Below are 24,097 nucleotides of genomic sequence, written 5' to 3'. Positions count from 1 at the left end.
AGTTACACACATAATTTCATGATTTGGAAGGGCCCCTGCTTAGCATTTGTAGTTGTTCTCTCTCTCTGCCCTTCCCCCCATTACAGTGAATTTATTCTCCTCACTGTTCTTTCTGATGCTAGAAATGACCTAAGGTACAAAGTCCCTGCCAGTGAGATAATGATTACCCCATAGGTCCTTCTCCACCACTGCTAAAATGTTCATGTTTTACCTGTGGGATAGGCAGCAAGGCTTCTATAGCAACATGCATGCAATTTGCTTAGCTATGTCAGGAGCAAGTAAAACCAGCTAATGCATGTTTTTAACTTTAATACAAGAATGAAAGGTCAGGTACATAGAAAAGGGTAATTTTAATGATTATTCTTTCCAGTCTCACCAATTTCTTCTTCAGTTTGCAATTTTCTTTATAAACCAGTATGACAGCTCTCTTAAAAACTAAAAAAAAAAATAAAAAAAAAAAAGGAAAAGGAAAAGAAAAGGAATTAACCAAAGTGGAACAAAGCCCTTCAAAATAAATGTTATTTTATAAGATATCAAACTATGCCAGGATGTGAAGCAAAAGATAGCATTTCCTTCTGTTCCTATTTGAATTATGCAGAAGAACCTGCTTATTTAAAAGCTATTCTCTCAAATGGAACATGGCATTTATTTGGTGGGGGGAGATGAGCACTCAGTGTTCATTGCAGTAACCACACACTGTCTACACTTGCTCTCTTGTCCTTGGGAGAACTTTACAAAGATTGAAATGGCAGGCTAATAAGAGAGCAGGTTTCTAAACAGCTTCAGGAGATCTGTTCTTATCACTTTTAGTGAGAACTACCAAGCTGAACAGCTTGGGGTGAAAGTGGGGTAGGGAGGGAAAGATGAGGACAAGATAATAAGTATGTAGATAAGACTCTGACACATCCTTTAAAATAGCAGGGACCAGCATTACCTCACTTACTAACTCAAACCATGACAAGGAGCTCTAGTCTAACTCCTGCATCAAAATCGGGCGCTTGGCTAATGTAGTGGTTTGCTGGAGATGGGCTCTCCCTTCGCCATCAGCACTTTCTGCTCCAGCGTCTGAGTCTTTAATTAAATACTAACCAAATACTGTAAGCTCGAGATCCTTCCTTGCTTTTCCTAGAGACAGAAAGGGATTCAACCAGGAAACTGTAGAGTGGAGCAGGAGCTCTCCCATGGACAGTTCTGTAACCTGTATTGTCATAAAAAAATTTATATATACACAATGACACTCAGCTTTATTTTGTCTTCCTTTGAATGACCAATTGCACTTACATGCACACTGTCATGCCCTCTGTAATAATTTAAGACTTAAGATTGGTGCCACAAATATGAAGGTGTTTTAGAAAATATATGGTGAGTGATAGAAGACAGGGACCAGGCCTGGGATTTCGTTACTATAGTGAACTCCCAGACGAGGAGATTCCCTCTACCAATGCAGGTCAACACCTCCTCTGCTACATACAGAATTAGAGAATATTGAGCTGATATAGGAAATAATCTATGAAAGTATTTTCTTCTATTTTGGTATATCACAAAGTTTATAATCTATAAACCTAGGAGATGAGTCTTATGATGCATGTATATCATCATTAATAAGACTGCAGCGTCCATGCTGACCCTTTAAAGCATAGTCCAGGATCAAGTGCATTTATCCTCTCTAATTCATAAACCTCTGCAGGCCTATTAACAAAAATTATGAAGCCAGGAACAGACAGAATTAGGACATTAGTGTTTTTAAAACTCCTGCTGGCTTCCAAATGGTCTCTTTCCCCTTAGGCCGTTTTGTTCCCTGTCAGAAGGTTAAAAGCAGGGTTATATAAAAAGAGCTATGTACCAACCAGAAAAGAGCACAGAAATGATATCCAGAATCTCAGAATTGGAAGGAACCCAAGAAGTCATCTAGTCTGACTTCCTGCCCAGTGCATCCGTTCCTCCAGGGATGAGAATTCACTACCTACTAAGGCAGCCTCTTTCATTCCTATTCCTGCCCTCACTGCTGAACTATTTATTCTTCCTTACCTCAAGCTAAAATCCTCTTAAACTGTCAGCCTTTGCACCCACTTCTCTCCCCTTCACTTTTAGGCACCATGGTAGGCACCATTTCAAATTAAATTAAGGATCACTGTCTTCATTCGTTATACAAACCTTAAAAATAAGCAGGTACCCCCCTTCCCAACTGCCCTGCTTAAAAAATTAAGCCAATTGAATGGATGTCAAGGAAAAGATGTCAAGGAGAAGCTGGTAAAAATTTCTGTTTCTTTACAATCACCTCCCCATATTCCCTTTGTAAGCTTGCCCTAATCTTTCCATTCTATCTTCCATCAATTTCTTGTATAATCTCCTCATCCTCCTAGGCCAGTCTACCCAAAATGCACCTTTCATGCTTTCCTGATTTTTCTTAAACAACTCCCATAGCTTAGAATGGCCTCCTCCCTTCTCTGTTCTCTAATTCTAAGCCATCTTAAGCCCTAACCCCTAGTTCTATGAAGCTTTTCCCACTGCCCCAGCAGTCCACCCTGATTCCTCTATACTCTGAATTCAATTACTACTTTGGACTGTTATTTATTTTTCTATGTGGATATAGCTTAGCTCCCAAGTTATGTTGTTGTAAACACAATGGGGCAAAGGACTGTATTCTACTTCTTTGTGTCTCCCACAGAGCTGGCACACAGAAGAAACTCACTAAGTGTTTCTGACTGATTGTTAAACAATACAATATTTAGTCACTTCACCCCTTGTCAAAAATCTTCAGTGACTACCTGCTGTCTCTCAAATCCCTTTGCCTAGAATTCAAGGGTCTCTATAATCTCGGGCTATTCTATCTTTTTGGCTTCATCTCATACTACTCCTACCCCATTCTCTGTGCTCAAACTGAACTTTGCTATTGTTGGTCAGTCATTTTCGGTTGTGTCCAACTCTTTGTGACCCCATTTAGGGTTTTCTTGGCAGAGATATGGGAGTGGTTTGCCATTTCCTGCTCCAGCTCATTTTTCAGATGAGGAAATGGAGGTAAACAAGGTTAAATGAGTTGCCTGAGGTCACACGGCTAGTAAGTGTTTGAGGCCAGATTTGAACTCAGGATGATAAGTCTTCCTGGCTCCAGACCCAGCACTCTATCTACTGTGCCACCTTGTTATACCCCATGCATTCACATGCCTAAAGCTCTGTTCACACCCTCCCTTACACCTTACTTGTCCTTTATCTGTTGTACTTCTCCCTGTCTTTTAAAGTCTAACTCAAATATTAAATCCATCCTTGAAACCTTCCCAGATTCTCCTAGTCCATAATCAACTATTCCTATTATACATCCCCAAAGCACTTAAATGTGCACCTCTGTAATGTAACTTAATTTTCAGTACAGTATTTCTGTATGTCATGAAAGGCAATGTAATGCAATAGATGGAAAACTGGCCTGAACAATAAAAAGACTCGTCTTCATCCCAACTCTGCTACCTACGGGCTATGTGACCCTGGGCAAGGAAGTTCATTTCTCAGTTCTAAGACTAGCAATTGGAGAGAAGATGCTGCCCTACCTAGATACAGGGAGTTTTCTCATTGGGAAATCCCTATATCACTGACGTCCTAGGTCCAGGCCCTTTTGCTCTATGTCTCCTATCTCCCTATTGAACATGGTCTAAGAACCATGAGGGCGGGGAACTAAGTGTTGTATCTACCCCAGTACTTTGCCCCAGCAGAAACCTAATAAATGTCCACTAAACTGAATGTTTAGTAAGAACCTGCTAAATTACATTCAGGCTTAAATTACATTGTTTCTCATTTGCATTAAGATCATGATATGCAAAGATAAATAAGAAGGTGATTTTATTGAAATAAAATTTTAAACCTTGGAATATGCAAAGTCTAAGATGTATTTGAAAAGGAAGCTTCATTGCTTTCCTTTTATATAAACTGATAATAGACTATTGCAATTGCAATCTAACCTTTTCTGGGAGGTCAATTATAAATCAATTTACAAAAACTTCCCTAATTCAGTCTGAGATGAGATGACCTGTCAGGCCTCTGTCAACCCAAGGAACCAATGATTCTCGACTGCCCCTCATGCACAAATACAATACATGAGAGAATCCCGAAGCCTTACCTCCTTCTCTGTCCCACTCTGCTCTGCTACGAGCTGGTCAAACACCGTGCCATAGTCTTCATATATTTTCTGCATTTCATTGATATGACTTGCTACCTTTTCCATTGCCTTCAGTGCTTCTGCAACATTAAAAACAAATGCCATTTATCTTTTGTATATCACTAATGAATTACCTTATTGTATGTGTATGTTTTTAAAGCCATCTACAGTCATAATGTGAAGGCTCTAAAAGTAGCCAAGAATAAAGACTAATGATAGTCCCAACACAGCAGCATTAGTCTGTCTTACCTCTTGGTGGCGCTCTGCAGTTTCTCAAATCACACATTTTCATCTTGAACCACTAAACCAAGACACTTCTTGTGCATTAAGATGAATTATAAACATATCTCATAACCGATCCAATTCCAAGAATCTGCCATTACACTTGTGATCCACACAGCTTTAAAGACTACCATTGGGGAACATGGGAGAATTGGCTTTGCTTAGATGTCTCTTCTACTTATAAACTCACTCTCCTTTATGTCAAAGGGAGCTGCGTACATACTATTTGCAATCAATGGCATATATTTATAAGCTCTAGAGCTCTGAAGTCATACAAAGTGATAAAAACTGGGAAGAACATGCAAAAAAGCATAAGTTTAGCTGTAAGTCATGAGACAAGAGAAGAGACTCTTGCTTGCTCTTATCAAACAAGGATAACTCTTTACATCTCCACAAGATGGAGCCTGTCCCAGCATTTTGGATCAGGTGAATGTGAATACAATACAGAGAGGAAATCCCATCGACTCAGTAGGCTGCCTATGTCTCTATCATCACAGGTTCAAAAAATTATTTCTGGAATGTTACCAACATTTCTAAAATTGTAGCAGTACCTAAAAACTAAACAGATTCACAGATAATTTTGGTGGGGAGGGAGAATACAGGCACAAGGATGAGGGCAGAGAAAAGTCACATAGCTGCATGTCTTCTTTTCCTTTTGTAAAAGCACATTGATATGAGAACGTGGTCTCTTACCTGTCAGGTGATAGTGTTCCTCGCTCTCATTGTCTGTCAAGGACACTAGCTCTTTGAGCAACAGAGGGTACTTCAGAACTCTCTGAACAGGCTTGATGAGGTAGGACTCCAGTGTGGAGGCATGCTGCTTCGTAGGGTTTCGGGCATCCAAGAATGCCTTGAATGCTTTGTCCGTTTTAGCTGTAAGTCATGGGACAAGAGAAGAGACTCTTGTTCGCTCTTATCAAACAAGAATAACTCTGTACAACTCTATGCCTTTATCATATCGTGTATCCATGTATGCCATACCTCACCCAATTAGCCCGTAAGCAACTTGGGCAAGGATGTTGCCATGTTCATAATAATAAATGTTTCCTGAACTAAACTGGTGGATGAATTTAAGTAGTAGCCTCCCCATTCTAGTACTTACTGCTATTTTTTAGTGTTTGGTATACTTTTGTGTTTTCAAATTCATTAACTCGATATTTGATTGACTCTAATATGTCCTCTGGTGAAAAAAATAATCAATCCATAACTGCATCACAGCATCCAGTCAGCAAAGTCTCAACATCTGAATTATTGCCATAAAAGACATCTTAACAGGGGTGCCACAAAAGTAAAAAGTAATGAGTGAAAACCAAATTCTTCAGATGGTTCAAGCATGGAAAATTTGCCATCTGGATTTTAAATAAATAAAAAGTAGGAAAAAAAAGGTATTTTCATAGAGAAATTAATAAGTAAATAGAAAAAAAGTTTACTGAGACACAAAAATTATTTCCTACATTAGTTTACTCCCAAGAAGGATTCAGGTGGGAAAATAAAGACCCACACATTCTTTTGTATTTCCCCTGTCCCTTGGCATAAATGACTACCTGAAAAACACCATTCTCTCCCTATAAAATATTGAGTAAATGAAAATATATTTGGCCTTTGAAAAGGAAAGTCTTCATAAGAACTGACATAGAGTGGGCTGGACGTAAGTTTTTTCCAAACAGTTCTGACAAGGAACTTTTCATTATAATGGAAAACCAGACTTCTTGCTTTTAAAGAATATCTCTGTAAGTTCTGATTTTAAATTGCTCATACATGAGATTTGGGGTTAACATGACTTCCTATCCTGAACGTTTGGGTGGGAATTTAGATTAAGATATGGTTTAAGTAATGGGAACATGAAGAAGGAAGACCAATATAAACATCATTGTCGAACAGAAAACAAATATTTTTAGTTATTAGCTGCTACCTGATAATAATAATTGTCCTTTGAGTAGAAGCTAATTGGAAATGTTCTATTCAATACCACTTTCAAGACTAAAGCCACGGGCCAATAAAGTCAGTGTGCATTACTATGTGCCAGACACTGTGTTAAAAAGTGGGAGTACAAAAAGAAATGAAATGATAGCCCGCATGTAGTTTACATTCTGATTGAGGAAAGACTCCACATAAAAAGAAGTAAAAAAAATTGGCAGCAGGGGTGGGGGGGTGGGGGAGGGTAAGTTAACAGAGTAAAAGATTAAGTCCATAAGGATATTACCTACTTTCCTTGCCACATCACCTTCCATTTATCACATCAGCAAAATAAAGGAGTACATAGGAATATTGTCCAGAATTGCCACTTACCTCGCTCTAGAACTTTTTGTACTTTGATATGATTGGCACAGAATCCACTGTACAATTTAAAATGGTCTGCATAATAAAGGAAAGAACCTCCAAGGGAGAAGAGCAATTTCTGAGGGGAGGAAAAAAAGCAGAATATATTAGAGCACTTGTTTTTTTCCACAGTAAGATTAGGTTTAATTAGCATTAGTAGGATACGATAAAGTATTTGCTCAGGATGGATAGTCAGCCTAAAAGTATAGTTGCAATATTTGGAGAAGTGGTCTAAAGTAAATATCTAACATCTGTGTGTGTGTGTGTGTGTGTGTGTGTGTGTGTGTGTTCACAAATCATTTAGAGATACTCATCCAGTCTGTGGATTAATTAAGCCCTGTTCTGTTTTTCCCTCCTAAGTACTGTTGCCCATTTTTTCAGGCAGTTCAGTACTCATTAGCACCTCCAATGGAAGAGCTACTTTTTACCTATTCTAATAAAGATTTCAGTATGACTGTAGTCATAACAAAATAGAGATTTTAATTATTCATGTAAATCCTTGTCTTTCATGCTATAATAATGACTTTAAGGCTTAAAATCTTGTGAAGTAGGCAATATAGGTATTTTACAGATAAGGAAATTAAAGCCCAGAGATTCCAAAGTTACTTGCCCAGGGTCATACAGCTGGTAAGAATCAGGACTCTTTCCACTACACCATGCTGCCTCTCACACATTTCTTTTTAAAGCTCACATTTTTGTCCAGGATTTTCTTTAAGGCTTACAAACCCCTTTATTTTGTCCAGTATTTCCCTAATCTTCACAACAACCTTGTGAGAGAGGTGCTATTGTTATTCTCATTTTAACACATGAGGAAACTGAGCCAAAGTGAATTGCCCAGAGAGTCATGTGAGCTGGCAGTGTCTAAAGCAAGATTAAACTCCAGCCAAACTATCCATCATTCAATCCAGTAGGATAGGTGATAGGATAGGGTGGGGTTTTTTTTCCTATTTTTTCCATCAAACTCACCTAATCCTGGCTACTGTTCTGCCTAACAGTTGTACCCAAATTGCAGTGGACCCCATTCCAACTCCATCGCTTATAGCAGGTACGAGGCTTTAGTTGAGTCATTTGGCTTTTCTGGGCTTCCATTTCCTCATCTATAAACTGAGGGCATTGGCAAGGTTCCTTCCAATTCCAAAATGAAACATAAAACCTATACCACCTTTTAGATGGGGTCGTATGGAAACCTTTTCAGAAAACATAAGATGCTATAAAAACATGTCTTCATTTGAGAATTCTCTACAGGCATCCCACTATTTTCCATTACAAGAGCAAACCCAAAATACTCACTCTGAACTGGGAGGGAGTTTCAAGTATGTTAAAGTCAGAGGATGAAGAAATGCCATCCTCCAGGGTCTCCAGGAACACCTTTTGAAACTCTAGCATTTCTGGCAAACTTCCAAAAAGGGACTCCATCTGCAAAGAGGGCAGAATTAGAACAGAGGATAGAACATGAGTATTTAAATACCACACAATAGGTGTTTAGTGTTGGTTGAATTTAAGTGAAAGAATAATTGCTAATCTCTCCATTTCAGTAGATGCAATTTCATTGGTATAAGAAACTCCCAGTAAGGAAACTCCCTTTGCCAATGCGGATAATCACCTGCTCTTCAATTTACAGTATAGAGAGTTCCCTGGGAGCACCATGAATTAAAAGATTTGCCCAGGGTCAGCCACTGTGTCAAACTCAAGATTTGAACTCATGTCTTAGTGACTCTGAAGCTGACTTTCTATCCATTATATCACACTGAGTCTCCATAATCTTGATACTTTATATTTTCAAAATCCACCACTGACTTGTTTTAATTTAATTTTATCTAATATTTGTTAAGTACCTACTATTTCACAAGACCTCATACCAGATAACATATCATTTGGTGAAAAACTGATTTAACTATATCCTGACATCCAAAGAGGGAAATTTATTTTATAAATTACAAAATAACATGTAATTTATAAATTATAAATATAAATTATATTTTAATGAATACCACAAAGTACACCTTGATAGAGATATAACCCAATGAATAGCTGAAAATCGAATTCTGGGTTAGAATACATGTTAAATATATCCTCAGTGAAATAATTTGTCCCTCAAAAACTGTTTAGGCCAACATCTTACACCATATATACCACAAGGAGTTCCAAATAGATACTTGTCAAATCATTTAAAAATTGAGAAGAAACTGGATGGTGGTATCTTTCAGCCAGGATAGCTGAAGCAAGAAGGCACCCAGAGGGAGAGACAGGAGGCAGTATGTGCCAGACAAGTCAAACCACCAGCATCACCCTAATGGAGACAGCCCAAGACCCTTGGGAACAACAGTGGCCCCCAAACCACCAGACCAACTTCTAGCCTAGACCCAACAGCTATTGTGGGGAAAAATTATTGTGAAGAAATGTTCCATCTTCCTCATCACCATTAGCAACAACTGCTGACTAACTGCCACTAACAGGCAGAAAGTCCCAGGAGCCCTGGGAATGGCAGCCATTTCTCTTGCGGAAAAGGGGCCAGCCATCCCCACCAACTGCCCCCAAACTAACAACTGCCCCAAACATGGCAGGCAAGGCAGCCTAGCTGAAGCAGGAGAAAGATGAGGCAGCAAATACCAAGCAAGTCCAACCAGTACTACCACCTTGACCAACATCTCCTCTCAGATCCCACTGGGAACAGCCCAGGACAGGAACCCAACAACTAGGAGGAGAGAAATGTTTGAAGCCCATTGCCCTCAGCCACCATCCTAGGAAACACTCCCTATGGAGATGCAACCTAGCAACTGTTCCTACAGGTACTAGAGCCAGAGCTCTAAAGACCCAGAAAAGAAAGTTCTGGCCATAAAAGTCCTTGGCATTGTCAAATGGCTCAACCTCAGAAATTATGAGTTTATCAGTAGAACTGGCATTCAAGAAGATGCATCAACATCTGCTTTGTCACTCCATTCTAAAAACCGTAGGGCTTTTGCAACTGAGCTGAATTTTTCCATATCTGTGTTATAGCCAATCAATCAATAAACATTTATTAAGCACCCACAATGTGCCAGGCACTGTGCTAAGTAATGGGGATACAAAAAGAGGCAAAAGACAGTTGTGGCCTTCAAGTAGCTTACCATCTAATAGGGGAAACAACATGCACACAAATATATACAAAGCAAGCTATATATAGGATAAACGGAAAATAATGAATGGAGGGTGGGAGGGAGGAGGCACTAGAATTAAGAGGGGTTATAGAAAGCTTCCTGTATCATCCATTAGAATATAAACACCTTAAGAGCAGGGAGGACCTTCTCTGTCACTAAAGTTTAGCACAGTGCTTTGTATATAATAAGTGCTTAATAAATGCTTTATTCATTCATTCAACTATGGCTAGGAGTAAAATTCTTACCCAAGTGTGAGAAGAGATGATTCTGATTACATGAAATTTAAAAACTTTTAGATGATCAAAATCTAATTAGCTACAAATATTCTACTTGGGAAAAATATTTGTACCAAATATCTCTGATAAGAATCTAATGTCCAAAATTAACACACATATGAGGACCAGGGCTCTGTGGAGACTTCTAATTTCAACATCTGATATGTAGCTCCTCTGATAAGTATCTGCCTGGGATCAGATTTAATAAAAAGTCAGGGGGTGACGACTGTGTTGTGATACCATAGATAAACAATGTGAGGAATTCTCACCTCATCTTGAGTAAGAAATGTCTCATTCTGAAGTGGTTCTAAGTATAATTCAAAAAGGCAAGTCAGATCCTGAAAGACAAAAACAAAAATCACTTATTTTTTTTAATCTATGCCACAAATAAAAACCAAAAAACATCAGACTACTCCCACAGTTCCCATGGGATCCTCTTTCCCCTTCATTTTGGGCTACTCTCACTAGGAAATTTAGGCTTCTACCTTTTTATATTTCTTGACATTAAATTTAGTTGTTACTTCTCATCTACCTGACAAAAAATACACTCAACTGTCTGCATTCAAATTCTTGAAGAGGTTGCTGAATAAGGTGTGTTGTTGACACAGATATGATCTCTGTTTACACTAGCCAAACAGAACCTTGGAAAAGCAGATTCCAAATGAGCCAGCAAGTTAATAACACACCCACTCAGGGAAACGTCGGCCACAGTTTCGCAACCTAAGGACCATGAATCTGTTTGTTGTTGCTGGTTTTTAAAAAATATTTTAATAACAGTATTTTAATATAATTGGCTTCTTAATAATCAATCCTATTACAAAGTAGCTAGATGGTACAGTGGAAAGAGTGCTGGGCTTGAAGTCAAGAAGACGAGTTCAAATTTCAGCCTCAGAAACTTACTAGCTATGTGATACTAAATAAGTCATTTAACCTCTGTCTGCTTCAGTTTCCTCAATTGTAAAATGGAGATAATAATAGCACCTACACCCCAGGGTAATTCTGAGGATCAAACTAGGTATCTGTAAAGCATTTAACATGTACTTGGTACACAGTAGGTGCTTAACAAATGTTCGTTTTCCTCTTTTCTTTCCTTCCTTTATACCTATGTATTTTGTTTTCTGCATTTAAAAACATTATTCTGAGGAAGAATCCATACACTTCTCCAGACTGCCAAATGGGTTCATGAAATAAAAAAGTTTAAGAACCATTGGTCTAAAAATTAATCATCTTTATTTTCTCTAAGAGCCCAGCTCTACTTTATGCCTCCCTTGCATCAGTGAGAGCTGTCTGAGGCCCAGCACAGGGGGTGGGAAAGTGGAAAGAATGGGGAAGCTGGAAAATGTGGTTAACAATGTGGTTTTAAAAAGTAAAAAGTATTATAAATGCCCCAAACACTGGTGACATCCATATCCCAACACAAATAAAATTGCCAGAGTCAAGGGGCAAACCCTTTTGTATTACCTACCATTTGAAACCTCACACAAACAGCCTAACAGCACAGATAAGCTGAAGTACTTTATGTAAGGACTCTATGTTAAATAAGAGGAAAGCAAGATACTGACAATCAATATTGGGATGAATCTTTTGTTTCACATTAATTTTATTTATTCATAAATGCTAGCCAAGGAAGGTGAAGATTATCGATCTCAGATGGGTCACAAGAGATGAATTCTTCAGTCATGACGATTCATTTTAACAATGTTAGAGCTGGAAGACTGAAAAACACATTTGGTTTCAGACTATTTTAGGGAACATATCTAGACTAGGAGTTCTTAACTTGGGAGCCATGAACTTTTAAAAAATATTTTATAACTATAATTTAATATAAGCATTTCCTTTGTAATCCTATATTTTTAATTTATTAACGTGAAAACATTCTTAGGAGCCCCCTAAGTTTCACCCAATTGCCAAAGGGATTATTGATGACTCAAAGAGGGTTAAGAATCCCTGAGCATTATACTCTAATCCCCTTATTTTACACATGAAGTAACTGAGGCTAAGTGAGAAGAAATGACTGTTAGAACTACAATAACAAGAATCTATGGTCAGGATTATGGGTCCATAGGTTTCACACAAAGGTGAAACACCTCTCTCTCTCTCTCTCCCTCTCTCACACACACACACATACATACACACACACTCACCTACTCTACTGCAACACCCATATTTTCTGATAAGGAAACTGGGGCCCAGAAAATCTAAGGGCTTTGCCTAACATAATACTTAGGGGTAGAGACAAGATTAGAACGATGTCTCGACTCCAATGACATAGCAAAATAAGAGTATACTTGTAGTCACACAACTGTCTAAGTTCTGCTGCTGACCCTTCCTCCCTCTGAGACCTTATTTCCTCATCTAAAGGAAGGGGACCAGATGTTCTCTGAGGCTCATTCTAGCTTTAACATTTTATGAGTCTACAGCTGTATGGCTCAGCTGTGCCACTCAAGCCTGCTTCTCTTTCTGTAAAATAGGGGTGGTCCTACCTGCCTGACCTACCTCCTAGAGTTATCAAAGGGAATCACATTAGATGCTACATCAAAAGTGTTTTGCAACTATCCAGTGCCATATGATGTAATAGCTAGCATTTATATAATATTTTAATAACTTATTTAATATTTTATTTGCAAAGCACTTTATGTGTTACTGCACTGCATTCTTACAACCCTGTGAGGCAGGAGACATGATTATTCCCAATTTTTAGGTGAGGAAACTGAGGTTGTGAGAGTTTAATTCACTTGCTCAGAGTTACACAGCTAGTAAATGGCTGAAGCTGGATTTGAACTCAGGTTCAAGTGTAAATTAAACATATTAGAGAAGGGAACTAGATAAGGTCTAGACTTATAATTTCATTGACACAAGGAACTCCCAGGTGAGAAAACTCTTACTAATGCAGTCAGAATCTTCTTTGCAGTTTATAATCTTATTTTATTATTCATTGTTAAATGTTTCACCAGAAACACTGAACATCAGTCTAAACAGCTAAGCTTACTAATAACTTTGGATCTAAATGAATTTCAGTTCAAAATGCACCATAACACTACTTCGGTCTTTCCCTCTACTTACCCCATAGGATATTTTTTCCTTTCTTTCTCATTCACTCTCCTTCCTATCACTGCTTGTATTCTATTCCTCTAATTCATCCCCTTCCCCTACCTCTTGGAGTAACTGGAATGTATTCCAGAGTGGGACGCTCTGGAGAAAGGTGGCATAGAAAAGTCCCGGGGCCATGATTCTGACAAGGGCACAGCTGCTCAAAATCATAAGGAGCATGCTGGGACCCAGGTTACATCAAGCAGTCCCAGCAACAGCTAAATCTCCATGTTAAACATCAGTACAGAAAGAGACACCAAAATCATCAGGGGATGGGGAGGGGCACATCACATGGGAGGGGCAAATCACCAGGTGGTTTGGTATTTTGCCAAGAAAGAGGGAAGGGTCCTTTTCACAAATGGTGTTTCTCAGGAAGAGTAATTAGGATCCACCATGCAAAAGTTCCAGGGCTAGGCTGTGGCAGAGCCCTGGGACACTTGGGACTCTGAGAAAAAGGAATGGTAGAATATTTTGCAGATAGAGAGGGAGGATGATGCTCTTTTTTTGTCAGCCTCCCCTCCCATGGGGCATCACATTTAGGACACTCAACATCTCCTTTGCTGTTTTAGTCAAACAACCGGTTCAGGCTTCATCTTTCTATCTCCCTTAGGACCAGCACAACATGACAGCTGTTTAATGAATATTTACTGAATTAAATTTGTTAAACCAGGAGATGGGGAACCTGTGGCCTTGAAGGTCCTCAAGTGTGGCCCTTTGACTAAATCCAAACCTTTGTTCTGTAAAATTTGGATTCAGTCAAAAGTCTGTACTTAAGGACCTAGAAGGCCAAATGTGGCCTTAAGGTCACAGGTTCCCCACCCCTGTCCTAGTAGCTTCTATCCATCTTCTGCCATCCACAGCCAAGTAGAACATGTCTTCCAATGTGACAAGCCTTTAGAATTTTTAAAGCTAGACCCCCAAATCTTTTTTCTCCAGATTAAGTCTTCCCCATTTCTTCAACTATTACTCCAATGACTTGTTTTGAGTGCACTGTTCAGCAACCTGTTTGCTCTATTTTAGTCTCATACCAGCTTGTCAAGGACCTTAATATAGTACCCCAAAATGGACAAAAAACTCTGGGTGTGGTCTGACTAGGATTGAACCCTATACTCTTTCTCAATGTGGACAGCATGTTTCTATTAATGTAGTCTAAAGTGTCATGAGCTTCATGCCCTCCCCTTGACTCCCATCATGCTACTGATTCATGTTGACCTTGCAGTCCTATAAAACTGGAAGATTCTTAAGCCTAAATCACCAGCACCTGATAGTTCTGAGCCACCTGGATGAAGAGTAGCAGCAACAAGTGAATACAGGTAATTAATTAGAAAAGCAAGCTTGCCCTCCCTGAGTGCTAAATAACTGCTCACTCTCTCTCCACTATCCAACTGATCTATAAGGGTAATAATATGATGGAAAATGGTAATCTAGGTCAATTAGTTTTGCTGCAAGAAAGACAAATGGTCATTCAGGCATTGTGTTTCCCCAGAGACCCAAGAACTGCAATGGAAACATTCCCCTGGGCTACATGTCAATCATTTCTTTGGACCAAGACCAGGATTGATAGCCAATAAAAGTGACACTAAGAGAAGATCCAATTTCAAGTTTTGTTGTTTGGAGGGGGAAGGAGGGGAGAAAAAGGGGAGAATAATAGCGAATGTAGCAAGGACCAGTTACCTAACAAATGAGAATGCCAGAGCGGGAAGGAACCCTAGAGATCACCAAACTCAAACTTCTTGATTTACAAATGAGGAAATGGGGACCAGAGAGGTTAGTGACTTGCCCTCCTTCAGTCCAGGGCTCTACCCACTCTGCCACACAACCTCTGACAATCTGAAAATGGAAAGCCCTGAAAACAGTGGCTCAGGCATCAATGTCCCCATGCTGCTGGTATTCTTTTCAGAATTTCCCTCTATTGAGGACCTACCTCGAGACTTCTCAGATGTTTTGTCCATGATTGTATTCTTCTAGCTCTTGACTTGCTCAGCATCTTAACCCACCCCTTAGGCATAAAACTAGTTCCATGTTCTGTCCAACACACCCAAGCTTTGGCTCATCCATAGGTACTCTAAGCGGCATGTTGAGCTCTGGAGTCTACCAAGACTCTGCATGACCCCATTAGGGGTTTTCTTGGAAAAGATACCAGAGTAGTTGTCATTTCCATCTCCAGCTCATTTTATACATGAGGAACTGAGGCAAACACAGTTAAGTAACTTGCCCTGGGTCACACAGCAGACACACAGTGTCTGAGACCCGATTTGGACTCACAAAGATGAGTCTTCCTGATTCCAAGGCCAGTGCTCTATCCACTTAGCCACCTAGCTGTCCCACCAGTAGAATGTAAGCTTCTTGAAGACATGGACTGTTTCCTTTTTATATTTTATTATTAGTACCTAGGTCAGTGCTTGGCACAATAATAGGCTTAATAAATGCTGATGAAATGAAACTGAATTGAATTTAATTGAATACTATCAATAGATTTCTTTGTATTAAAAGTATGCTAACTGCGCATCATGAGGTAAACCAGCATTGACGTCTCCCTTGCTACTGATTGCAAAATATAATCTAGTACATCTGTTTCCATGGTTTAAAATGTTTTATTACCTTGGAAACCAAGAGAGATATGAATTTAACTTTTTTCCTCAGAGTCATAGTACCTCTTTTTCATCTCTAAGCTTTCCCCTTTCTTGATTTCCCCTAGTCTCAAGCAAGAGGCATCTATTTAGTGATTTAGGGGACAAATCTTTTGTGGGCATACCTGCCAAATTACAGGCCTCCCAAGCACACAAGCCCATGCTACCAGAGGTTTATTTTCTGCTACCTTGACATAGGACTTCTCTGTGTCCATGAGTTCCTGGATAACTTTCCTCAGCCGATCCGCATCAGAGAGGTGCCGAGCCAGTGGCCTTGGAGGTGGCTCCTGAGCCTCCTTGGGTCCTTCCATGCCGTCAGAGTTGGGCTGGGCCTCGTTAAAGTTCCTACACAGCACAGCAATTTGTTCAGCACTCTGAGGAATAATGAGAAATGGAAAAAATGAAAGCGACTTCTCTCCATTATCACCTCTAGCCACTAAAGACATAAAACAAAGAGTGCTCACAGTTTGCCAGAAGACTCCTTCGCAAGAAAAAATTATCTGACACAAAAACTCACATTTCTGCAATGCTTTAAAGACCTATCATCAAGCATTTTCTCCAAAATGGCACTGTGAGTTAGGTTATACAAGCATCATTATCCTTATTCTGAAACAGATTCAGAGGTCAAGTGATTCCATGTTTACACAGCTAGCCAGTAGAAAAGACAAATTTGTAGATCTGACCATCATTGATGTCAAATGATAACATCACCCTACAACACCATGTAATATTTACATTGTGCCTTTCTTTAATGGCCCAATAAGTTTTCATATACTTCTTAGCATTAAAACTACACAGGACAGATATGGGTTGGAATGGAAGGTGAGGAGTGGGAAGGATATGCTCTATTTGCCATAAACCAGCCCCCTGAGAACAAGTATTTACAGAGATCTCTAAAAAGGTAAAAAGACGAGCAAATCTTGCATTTCACCTATGTCCAAATGCAAGTAAGAGAAAAGTGAGATCACTCTGTACATATTCTATTGATGGTTTAATCAGAGCTAAAGCCTAATTGGCCTCCCAGGTTCATAACCTTGGCATCATCCTTGACTCCTCATTCTCCCTCACGCCACATGTCTAGTCAGTTGACAAATTTTGTCATTGCTCCATCATCACATCTCTTACATATGGAGAGAGAGAGATTCCCCTTTGAAATGGCTATCCCATATGCTTAGAGTGCATTCTTTCCTTTCCTGCACCTAACAGGGTGCCTCTCTTTCAAATACAGCTCAAACACCATCTTTCTACATTAAGCCTTTCTCAGTCTCCCCACATGCTAGTGCCCTTCCTCAATACTAGCGCACAACCTTGTATTTAACTATTTTATGTATTTTATTCACTTTATGTTGTATGGTTAATATATGCACTTATCGTTTCTCCATTCCTTGTTAGGAGGGATTGGTCTGTTCTTTGTACTTACATCCCCAAGGGTGAGTATAATGCCTGGCAGGTAGAAGGCACTTGATAAATGCTTGCTGATTGTTCCATGTGTTCCATTCTGTTAGTGCAAAGCAAGCTGGACTTGAGTCTAAAATCTCCCCTTGCACAAGAGCCTTAGTACTACTGGGGAAAATGAGGGTGGACTGCAGAATTTTAGGGTCTGCTTGGCTTCCTAAGTTTGAGACCTACTCCATAGCCAAATTCTTGGTATCATTTTTTAGCTTTGCTGTCTTTTTCATTAGGTGTCAAGGGGCAGTCCTACCAAGGAAGAGAGAAGAGTTTTGGTCCTTCTATGTTCAGATTTAAGCACAATGTGATGAAATCTCCTGAGAGTACAGCCAATTCATTTGCATGAATGGCTGAGAACTTTCAAACCTAGAATATCAGGGCATCTGAGTGACTGGTTCAGAGCAGAATGAAATTTCACTGCTTGAAACTTCTGTGCTACCATATATCACTTATTCATTTTTAACTTCCTTCCTAACTTTAAAGCAAAATTTGCCTCATTTCTTCAATTCTCTGTCAACCTGCCTAACATATTCCACTCAACTTTTTTTAAATCAATACCTTTGGTTCTTATATCACCCTCATTTCCCAGTACCTCTGTCTTCTCTTCTGTCACCATGAAAGTCATCCCCCTTAAGAGGAAAAAAAGCAATTCATCAAAAAAAAAATTTGAACACATCCACCAAGTCCAACAGTACTGTTGTTTTCCCCATTCTCAGTCCTCCACTTCTGCAAAGAAGAGAGGAAAGTGCAATCTCATATCTCTTCTTTGGAGCTAAGAGTGGTCATTATAATTACACAGCACTCAGTTTCAGGTTTTTTTCCCCTTTCCTCTTCCACTATTGTATTCACCCATTCTTTCTTAAAGTAAAGGCAGAATCTCAGCTTTGATTATTTTCCTTTGATTGTACTTTTTTTTTAAACAAAACATTTTGTTTGCTGACTCTGCAAAACGGAAAGGAAAAACAAAGTTGTGAAGGATGTTGCTTGACCTTAGGATCCTAAGCGCTTCCCACATAATCATAAACAAAGGTAAAATATCTTCAAAGAAAAACATCACAATACTGACATACACTACGAGGAGACTGTCTCTCTGGTTGCAGTTTCTTCAATACAAAATTTTTAAAATCAACTCTTCCACTCAATAAGTACTTATTAATCATCTACTGAATGCCTAGTACTGGGTTTAGTACTGTGGTGGATATAAAAGAGGTAAATGACACAGTCCCTGATGTCAAAGACCTTAAAATCTAATAAAGGAGATATAACATATATTAAAAACAATCTGAATACAATAAAAGACACTTACAATGAGACACACACAAGACCAGTGGAAAACTAAAAATGTTCACAGGAATTTTGAGAATGAAAACAATACTTTGGACTAAGTAGAATTGAGGTATTCAAAACAGGGCTGTAGCATGAGCAAAGGTTTGGAGGCAATAATGTGTATATTTATGTATATGAAACAGCAAAAAGAATTGTCCGATTACGAGAGAACAGCTAAGCTGAGTTGTATTCTTCAAATGCACAGAGAGAGCCCAAATCTGTAATTCAATTAAGTATTTCTTAAGCATCTATTATGTGTTGGGGGGCAGGTAGATAGTACAATGGCTAGAGTGCCAGGCCTGGAGTCAGGAAGACTCATGGTCCTGAATTCAAATCTGGCTTCAGACACTTACTAGCTGTATGACCCTGGGTAAGTCACTTAAGCCTGTTTGCCTCAATTTCTTATCTATAAAATGAGCTGCAGAAGGAATGAAATGGCAAACCTTTCCAGTATCTTTACCAAGAAAACCCCAAATGGGGTCACAGAGTCAGACACAACTAAAATGACTGAACAACAACAACAAATGTACTAAGCCCTGGTGAAAGAAAGATAGTTGTGATCATCAAGTAGATTATATTCTACTATGAAGGACTACAGAATATAAATATATACAAAATGATTTCAGGAAGTGGGAGATGAGAAGCTGTAGCAATTATGGAATTAGAAATGGCCTCACATAAAACTCAGCACTTGAGATAGGCCTTGAGTGGTACCAGAAATACCAAGAAGGACAGATGAGAAGGGAGAAATTCCTGTATAGGGGACAAACTGTGCAAAGTCATGGAGATGGAGAATAAGATAATACACACTAGGAATGGCAAGAAGGCCACTGTGTGTGTGTGTGTGTGTGTGTCTGTGTGTGTGTGTCTGTGTAATGAGAAATAAGTCTAGAAATGTCATACCTGTGACTAGGAACATCACTAAAATGCTCATCCTTTAAAAATGTTTGAACAGTCATTTTTGTTCCAAAGTTAAAGCATCAATCAAAGATTCAACTAAAGAAATTTCAACATCAAATAATATGCTTCTAATTCAGCAAATTCATCTGAGAAGCAATGCTTCTCAATGAATCATGTGCTGCATGCAGAGCTCTGTGGGAGATGCTAAGAGAGGCATGGAATCGCTGCTGCCCTTGGAAGCTTAGAGGTAAAAGGACCTATGCTGTTATTGAATGGGGTGGTAATGCATCTCCATCCTTGCACTAAAAATGCCAGCTTCAATAAAGACAGGACCAGATGGCCTTGACTTCAGCTCCTAGGAGGACAGCTTGGAAAGTCCAGTTCTTGGCCATACTGGTCAGAAGATGTTTATTTCTCTATGAACATGGAGGAAGTACCGTAAAAGCAGGTGCAAGTCGTGCTCAAGAGGGTGAAATGCCTAGGCAGGATAGGCTCCAAGAGGGGCTCCTTGTTAGGTTACCAACACTGGACATTCACCTAAAGACCCCAAGTGCTTCAGTGTCACGTGGAAGCCTTTTGTGACATCATGCTAGTCACTAAATGGATTCAGGTGCTCCGCATGTTCTCTTTCTCAGACACTATCATAACAAAATACTAAGCAGCTCTTTTGGTCATAACTGACTGGGCACTCTTTCAAGTAAGCTGCTACCCTGATTGGAAAGATACCTTGTTGCTGTTTCCTATGATATAATTATATCCTATCCTATTATATCTAGTAATAATACAACTAGCAATGCTGGCATCCTCCGTATATAAGGAAGGAAGGCACTGATGATGAGCCCACTAGCAGTACAATGTGCGTGGTCCATGTGGCTCTTCCAGCATTGATCATGGATTTGCATTGAGTCAGCCTCCCTCTCATCACCCTCTCCTCATAACCAAGGTCAGTCATACTGTACAAGGTGGCCAGGGTAACAGATAGAAGACTAGTGCCTCAGATGTAAGGGCTTGCCTAGCCCTTTTCAGGGTTGTGATCCACCGTTGGTGTCTACCCTGATTCACCCAACTCTTACATGTGGCTCCAAGAAGCCGTAGCAGGCACAGCGGCCACAATATAGTAAACCATTCTAGAAGACAGGCTAACCCAGTCTGAGAGTAACAAAGATCTCAAACCCATCTTTGAGTTAGGGGGATATCTATGCCAAGCATGTGAAGCCTTCCACTGGGGGAATGGGTAGATGAGAACAATTTGTTACATTGGCCATGAAGGCAGCTGAAGAAGGCCATTAGAGCTTAGTAAGACGTCAAAGACACCAAAGTCACCCACTGCATCTTGGGCCATCACCAGCCAGACTTTTGTCTTGTACTGGAATTGACAACTCTGGAAGAGAGAGTGAGGCTGACAACTTTATGCAACTCTGCTTCACTTAAATCCAATTCACTCGAAAGTCAAGACATCACCCATGATGTCACTGGTCCTCTTCAAAAACAAAGGACCAACAACAACATGGCAATGGAAAAAAACTGAAGTTACCTTGGGTAGTGGGAATACAAAGATAAAAACAACATAGCCCCTGCACTCAAGGAGCATATAGTCTACTAATATTCAAAGACTCATTCATTTTAATTCCTTACAAAGGATACTGCATCATAAATTTATATAAGACAATTTTACATGCAATCCTGAACAATGACAGATTCAGGGCTGAAGAATCTATATTAAGCATTCCATATACTGCATAAAAAAGGATCTGACAAAATGCACCATAAGTTAAATGGCATCTGGTTAGATTACAGCTTTGCCATGCTGGATGGCAAAAATCGCACCTAACAATACAGTGTTAAAATAGCAAGATTTCAAAAATAAAATATCTTGCCACTTTGTAAAATTAGATTTTCATTTAAAGAACCTTTTGGGCTAGGTTAATTTACAAAATAATACTAGCAAAGTTTTTTTTCCCCCCACAGAAAATGTACTTTTTAGGGTCCTACAAGTCAAAGGTAGAGATAAAACTTCAGAACGTGTTCAAAACCTTGGTTGGTTTAGATTCTAGAAGTTTGCGTATTTTATGTTGTATGTTGGGAAAGTATGGACCAGAAAAAGAAACCATTCTATGATGGTTTGCCATCTGGAATACATTAAGAAGTTATCAGTTCTTACTGAACTCAAGGTAATATACAACTTCTGGAAAGTTTAAGGACATATTCAGGTGCATCTGAGTAAGATATTTGAAGGAACTTAATTTAAGGAAGATTGTATATTTATTGTATATAAAAAACTATGCATGACTTGGAAAAATCATTTAACCCCTCTGGGCCTCAATTACCTCATATATAAAATGAGTAGGTTGACCTAGAGGAATTTTAAGTTCTTCTTTAGCTCTAAATCCTTTAATTTTACGAGCTTGAGTTGAATAGGATTCATGCTCAAAAAGAGAAATAAGTAAGTCTTTCCATCAAGCAGCCTAGTGGAAAGAGTTGTTTAGGATTTAGGCCCAGTTTTTCCACCAACTAATTGTAGTATCTTAGGCAAGTCACTTAACTTCCCAAGGCTTCAATTTATTCATCTTTGAAATGGGTATAACAATATTTGACCTACCCATTTCTTAAGTTGTTTTATAAAGATCAAATGAAACAACAGGCATGAAACACTAGGAAAACTTTTTTTTTATAAGAATAAGCCATCGTGATTCTTTCAAGTAAAAACAATGTTACCTTACCTTCCCATTTCTCATGGATGGGATAGAGGCAAGGTGTATTGATTAAAATGTGGAAAGATGCTGAAGTGTTTGGTCAAAAAAGCCCTGGACTATAAAAGGGAGCTGAGGAAGCGAGATCCCTATAACTTTTGAGGCATTTCCAGGGACCAGGGATCAGGGCTTCTTGGAAGCAGTGCAGGGATACTTTATGCCAGGATACTCCTCCAAAGCTACTTCCTAATCAGGACCAGGATGGCATAGGGAAAGGAAGCTAGATCTGGAGTCAGGAGAGAGTCGGGAGAGAACTGAGGCTCTGAGTCTTCCAAGAATCCAGACTCGGGCACATCAACTTTACCCAAGTCTCAGTTTTCTCATTGACAAAATGGAGATAATTCTTCTAGCAAAATCTTACCTCACAAGGTTGCTGCAGGGAACATACTTTTTAAAGCTTGAAGTGTGACATTATAATGAAATGCTCAAGACTCTCCTGGTGTCACTGGGAACGGAGATAAACATGAGATGAAACTATTGTGGGTAGCAGAAAAAGCTAAAGCCACTCCATTTTGGCTGCAGTTCCTCTATCTGGCCCCTGACCTGACCTTGTTTGTACTGCAGCTCCCCATCCTCCACCCCCCTCTTTGGGACCTTCCTTACTACTGGAACAGCAATGACAGTGCTATCTATTAGGACACGGTTACAAGACACACGCCTTTTCTGTTACTAGCCCACAGCAAAAAGACTGTCCAATCCTGAGGTCCCATACCCAATTCACCTCCTCGCTGAATTAAAACCTATGTAAGTTTTGTCCTTTGACCCTAGGGAGGCTTCTGCCTGTGTGTGTAGGGCTTCCTTGCTGGCTAACTCAACGTACCCTCATTGGTCCTAAATTTATGGTATTGGGTTTGGGTTACGGTTTGGAGGCTTTGGTTCTGGTTCTGGTTTGTTGCAGCACCAAAAATTTTATCCAGCATTTATTACATGCCTTCTGTGTACAGAGTAATTATTAGTCATATGTCCATTTGGTGTTAATTCTTCATGGGACTGTAGGACCCATAACTATTTGAAAAGCTTATGACTATCTTATACCTACTTCTCCTTTAAAGTACTTCTGGTAAAAGCAAAAGCCAGATGTTCAGGATCTAAGTGCCCAGACTTATATGAGGAACTTAAATGGCTTAATTATGAGTATGTGGTGTGCATAATGAAGGGAACTACCATATTCAAGCACTTGTTTTTTTTTTAATTAAATTTTAATTTGGATATAGCCAAGTATTTGTTTCATTTATCTGCTTTCCTATGGAATGATAAGCATTAAAAACTTTAGATTTATATATGGCTTTGCTTCTAAGAAAGCATAAAACAAATATCATATATACTGAAATATATGTATACACAAAAGCAATCTGGTCTTTTTAAAAAAAAATTCTTGTTGAAAAGTAGGGATATTGGCAAAAAGTTTTCATTTTAAAAGTTACTGTAAGGCAAATCCTTACTAACAATAACAAGATCCTACTTATAGATAGAATCTCAAACTCAGCACTAAGTGGTGACTTCCTTCTTTAAAAATCTACATATAAATACAAATTCCATTTTCTTATATTGCAGCTATAAATGTCTCCATTTGCAGGGAGCCCAAAGTAATTTCTTAAGTGCAACAACCAAACTGTTTCAGTGTAATCAAGCCCTTCTCTCAGATTCTCTGCTGAAGTTGGATAAGGTTGTTGCTTTTAGCAAACCACGCTCTCAGTCACTAATGTGACTCTTCCTAACCTTCAATGTGTGCAATTACTTTTCAATCTGAAAATTTCATGATGGCCTCCTTTTTAGATTGAATAAACAACAC

The 24,097-nt window shown here is 39.1% G+C and overlaps 1 protein-coding gene across 6 annotated transcripts in view; it reads right to left on the bottom strand.

Moving 5' to 3' along the window:
- LOC114031508 (T-lymphoma invasion and metastasis-inducing protein 2-like) overlaps window positions 1-24,097 on the bottom strand; it is a 288,383-nt gene that overhangs the window by 14,061 nt on the left and 250,225 nt on the right. For 4 of the 6 annotated variants that reach the window (XM_027846621.1, XM_027846622.1, XM_027846623.1 and 1 more), the window contains 8 exons: window positions 16,069-16,254; window positions 10,430-10,498; window positions 8,039-8,164; window positions 6,719-6,827; window positions 5,123-5,302; window positions 4,109-4,227; window positions 1,090-1,198; window positions 377-435 (listed from right to left, as the gene is read on the bottom strand). In XM_027846621.1, coding sequence (XP_027702422.1) covers window positions 377-435; window positions 1,090-1,198; window positions 4,109-4,227; window positions 5,123-5,302; window positions 6,719-6,827; window positions 8,039-8,164; window positions 10,430-10,498; window positions 16,069-16,254 — 957 coding nt within the window. Of the gene's footprint in view, window positions 1-376; window positions 436-1,089; window positions 1,199-4,108; window positions 4,228-5,122; window positions 5,303-6,718; window positions 6,828-8,038; window positions 8,165-10,429; window positions 10,499-16,068; window positions 16,255-22,666; window positions 22,751-24,097 lie in introns of all 6 variants that reach the window. The other 2 variants (XM_027846625.1, XM_027846627.1) reach the window with 1 other exon arrangement.

Source organism: Vombatus ursinus, unplaced genomic scaffold (genome assembly GCF_900497805.2).
Source record: "Vombatus ursinus unplaced genomic scaffold, bare-nosed wombat genome assembly UNPS02015175.1, whole genome shotgun sequence".
In the NCBI taxonomy this organism is placed as follows: domain Eukaryota; kingdom Metazoa; phylum Chordata; class Mammalia; order Diprotodontia; family Vombatidae; genus Vombatus; species Vombatus ursinus.
This window is presented reverse-complemented; position numbering and strand designations above follow the sequence as displayed.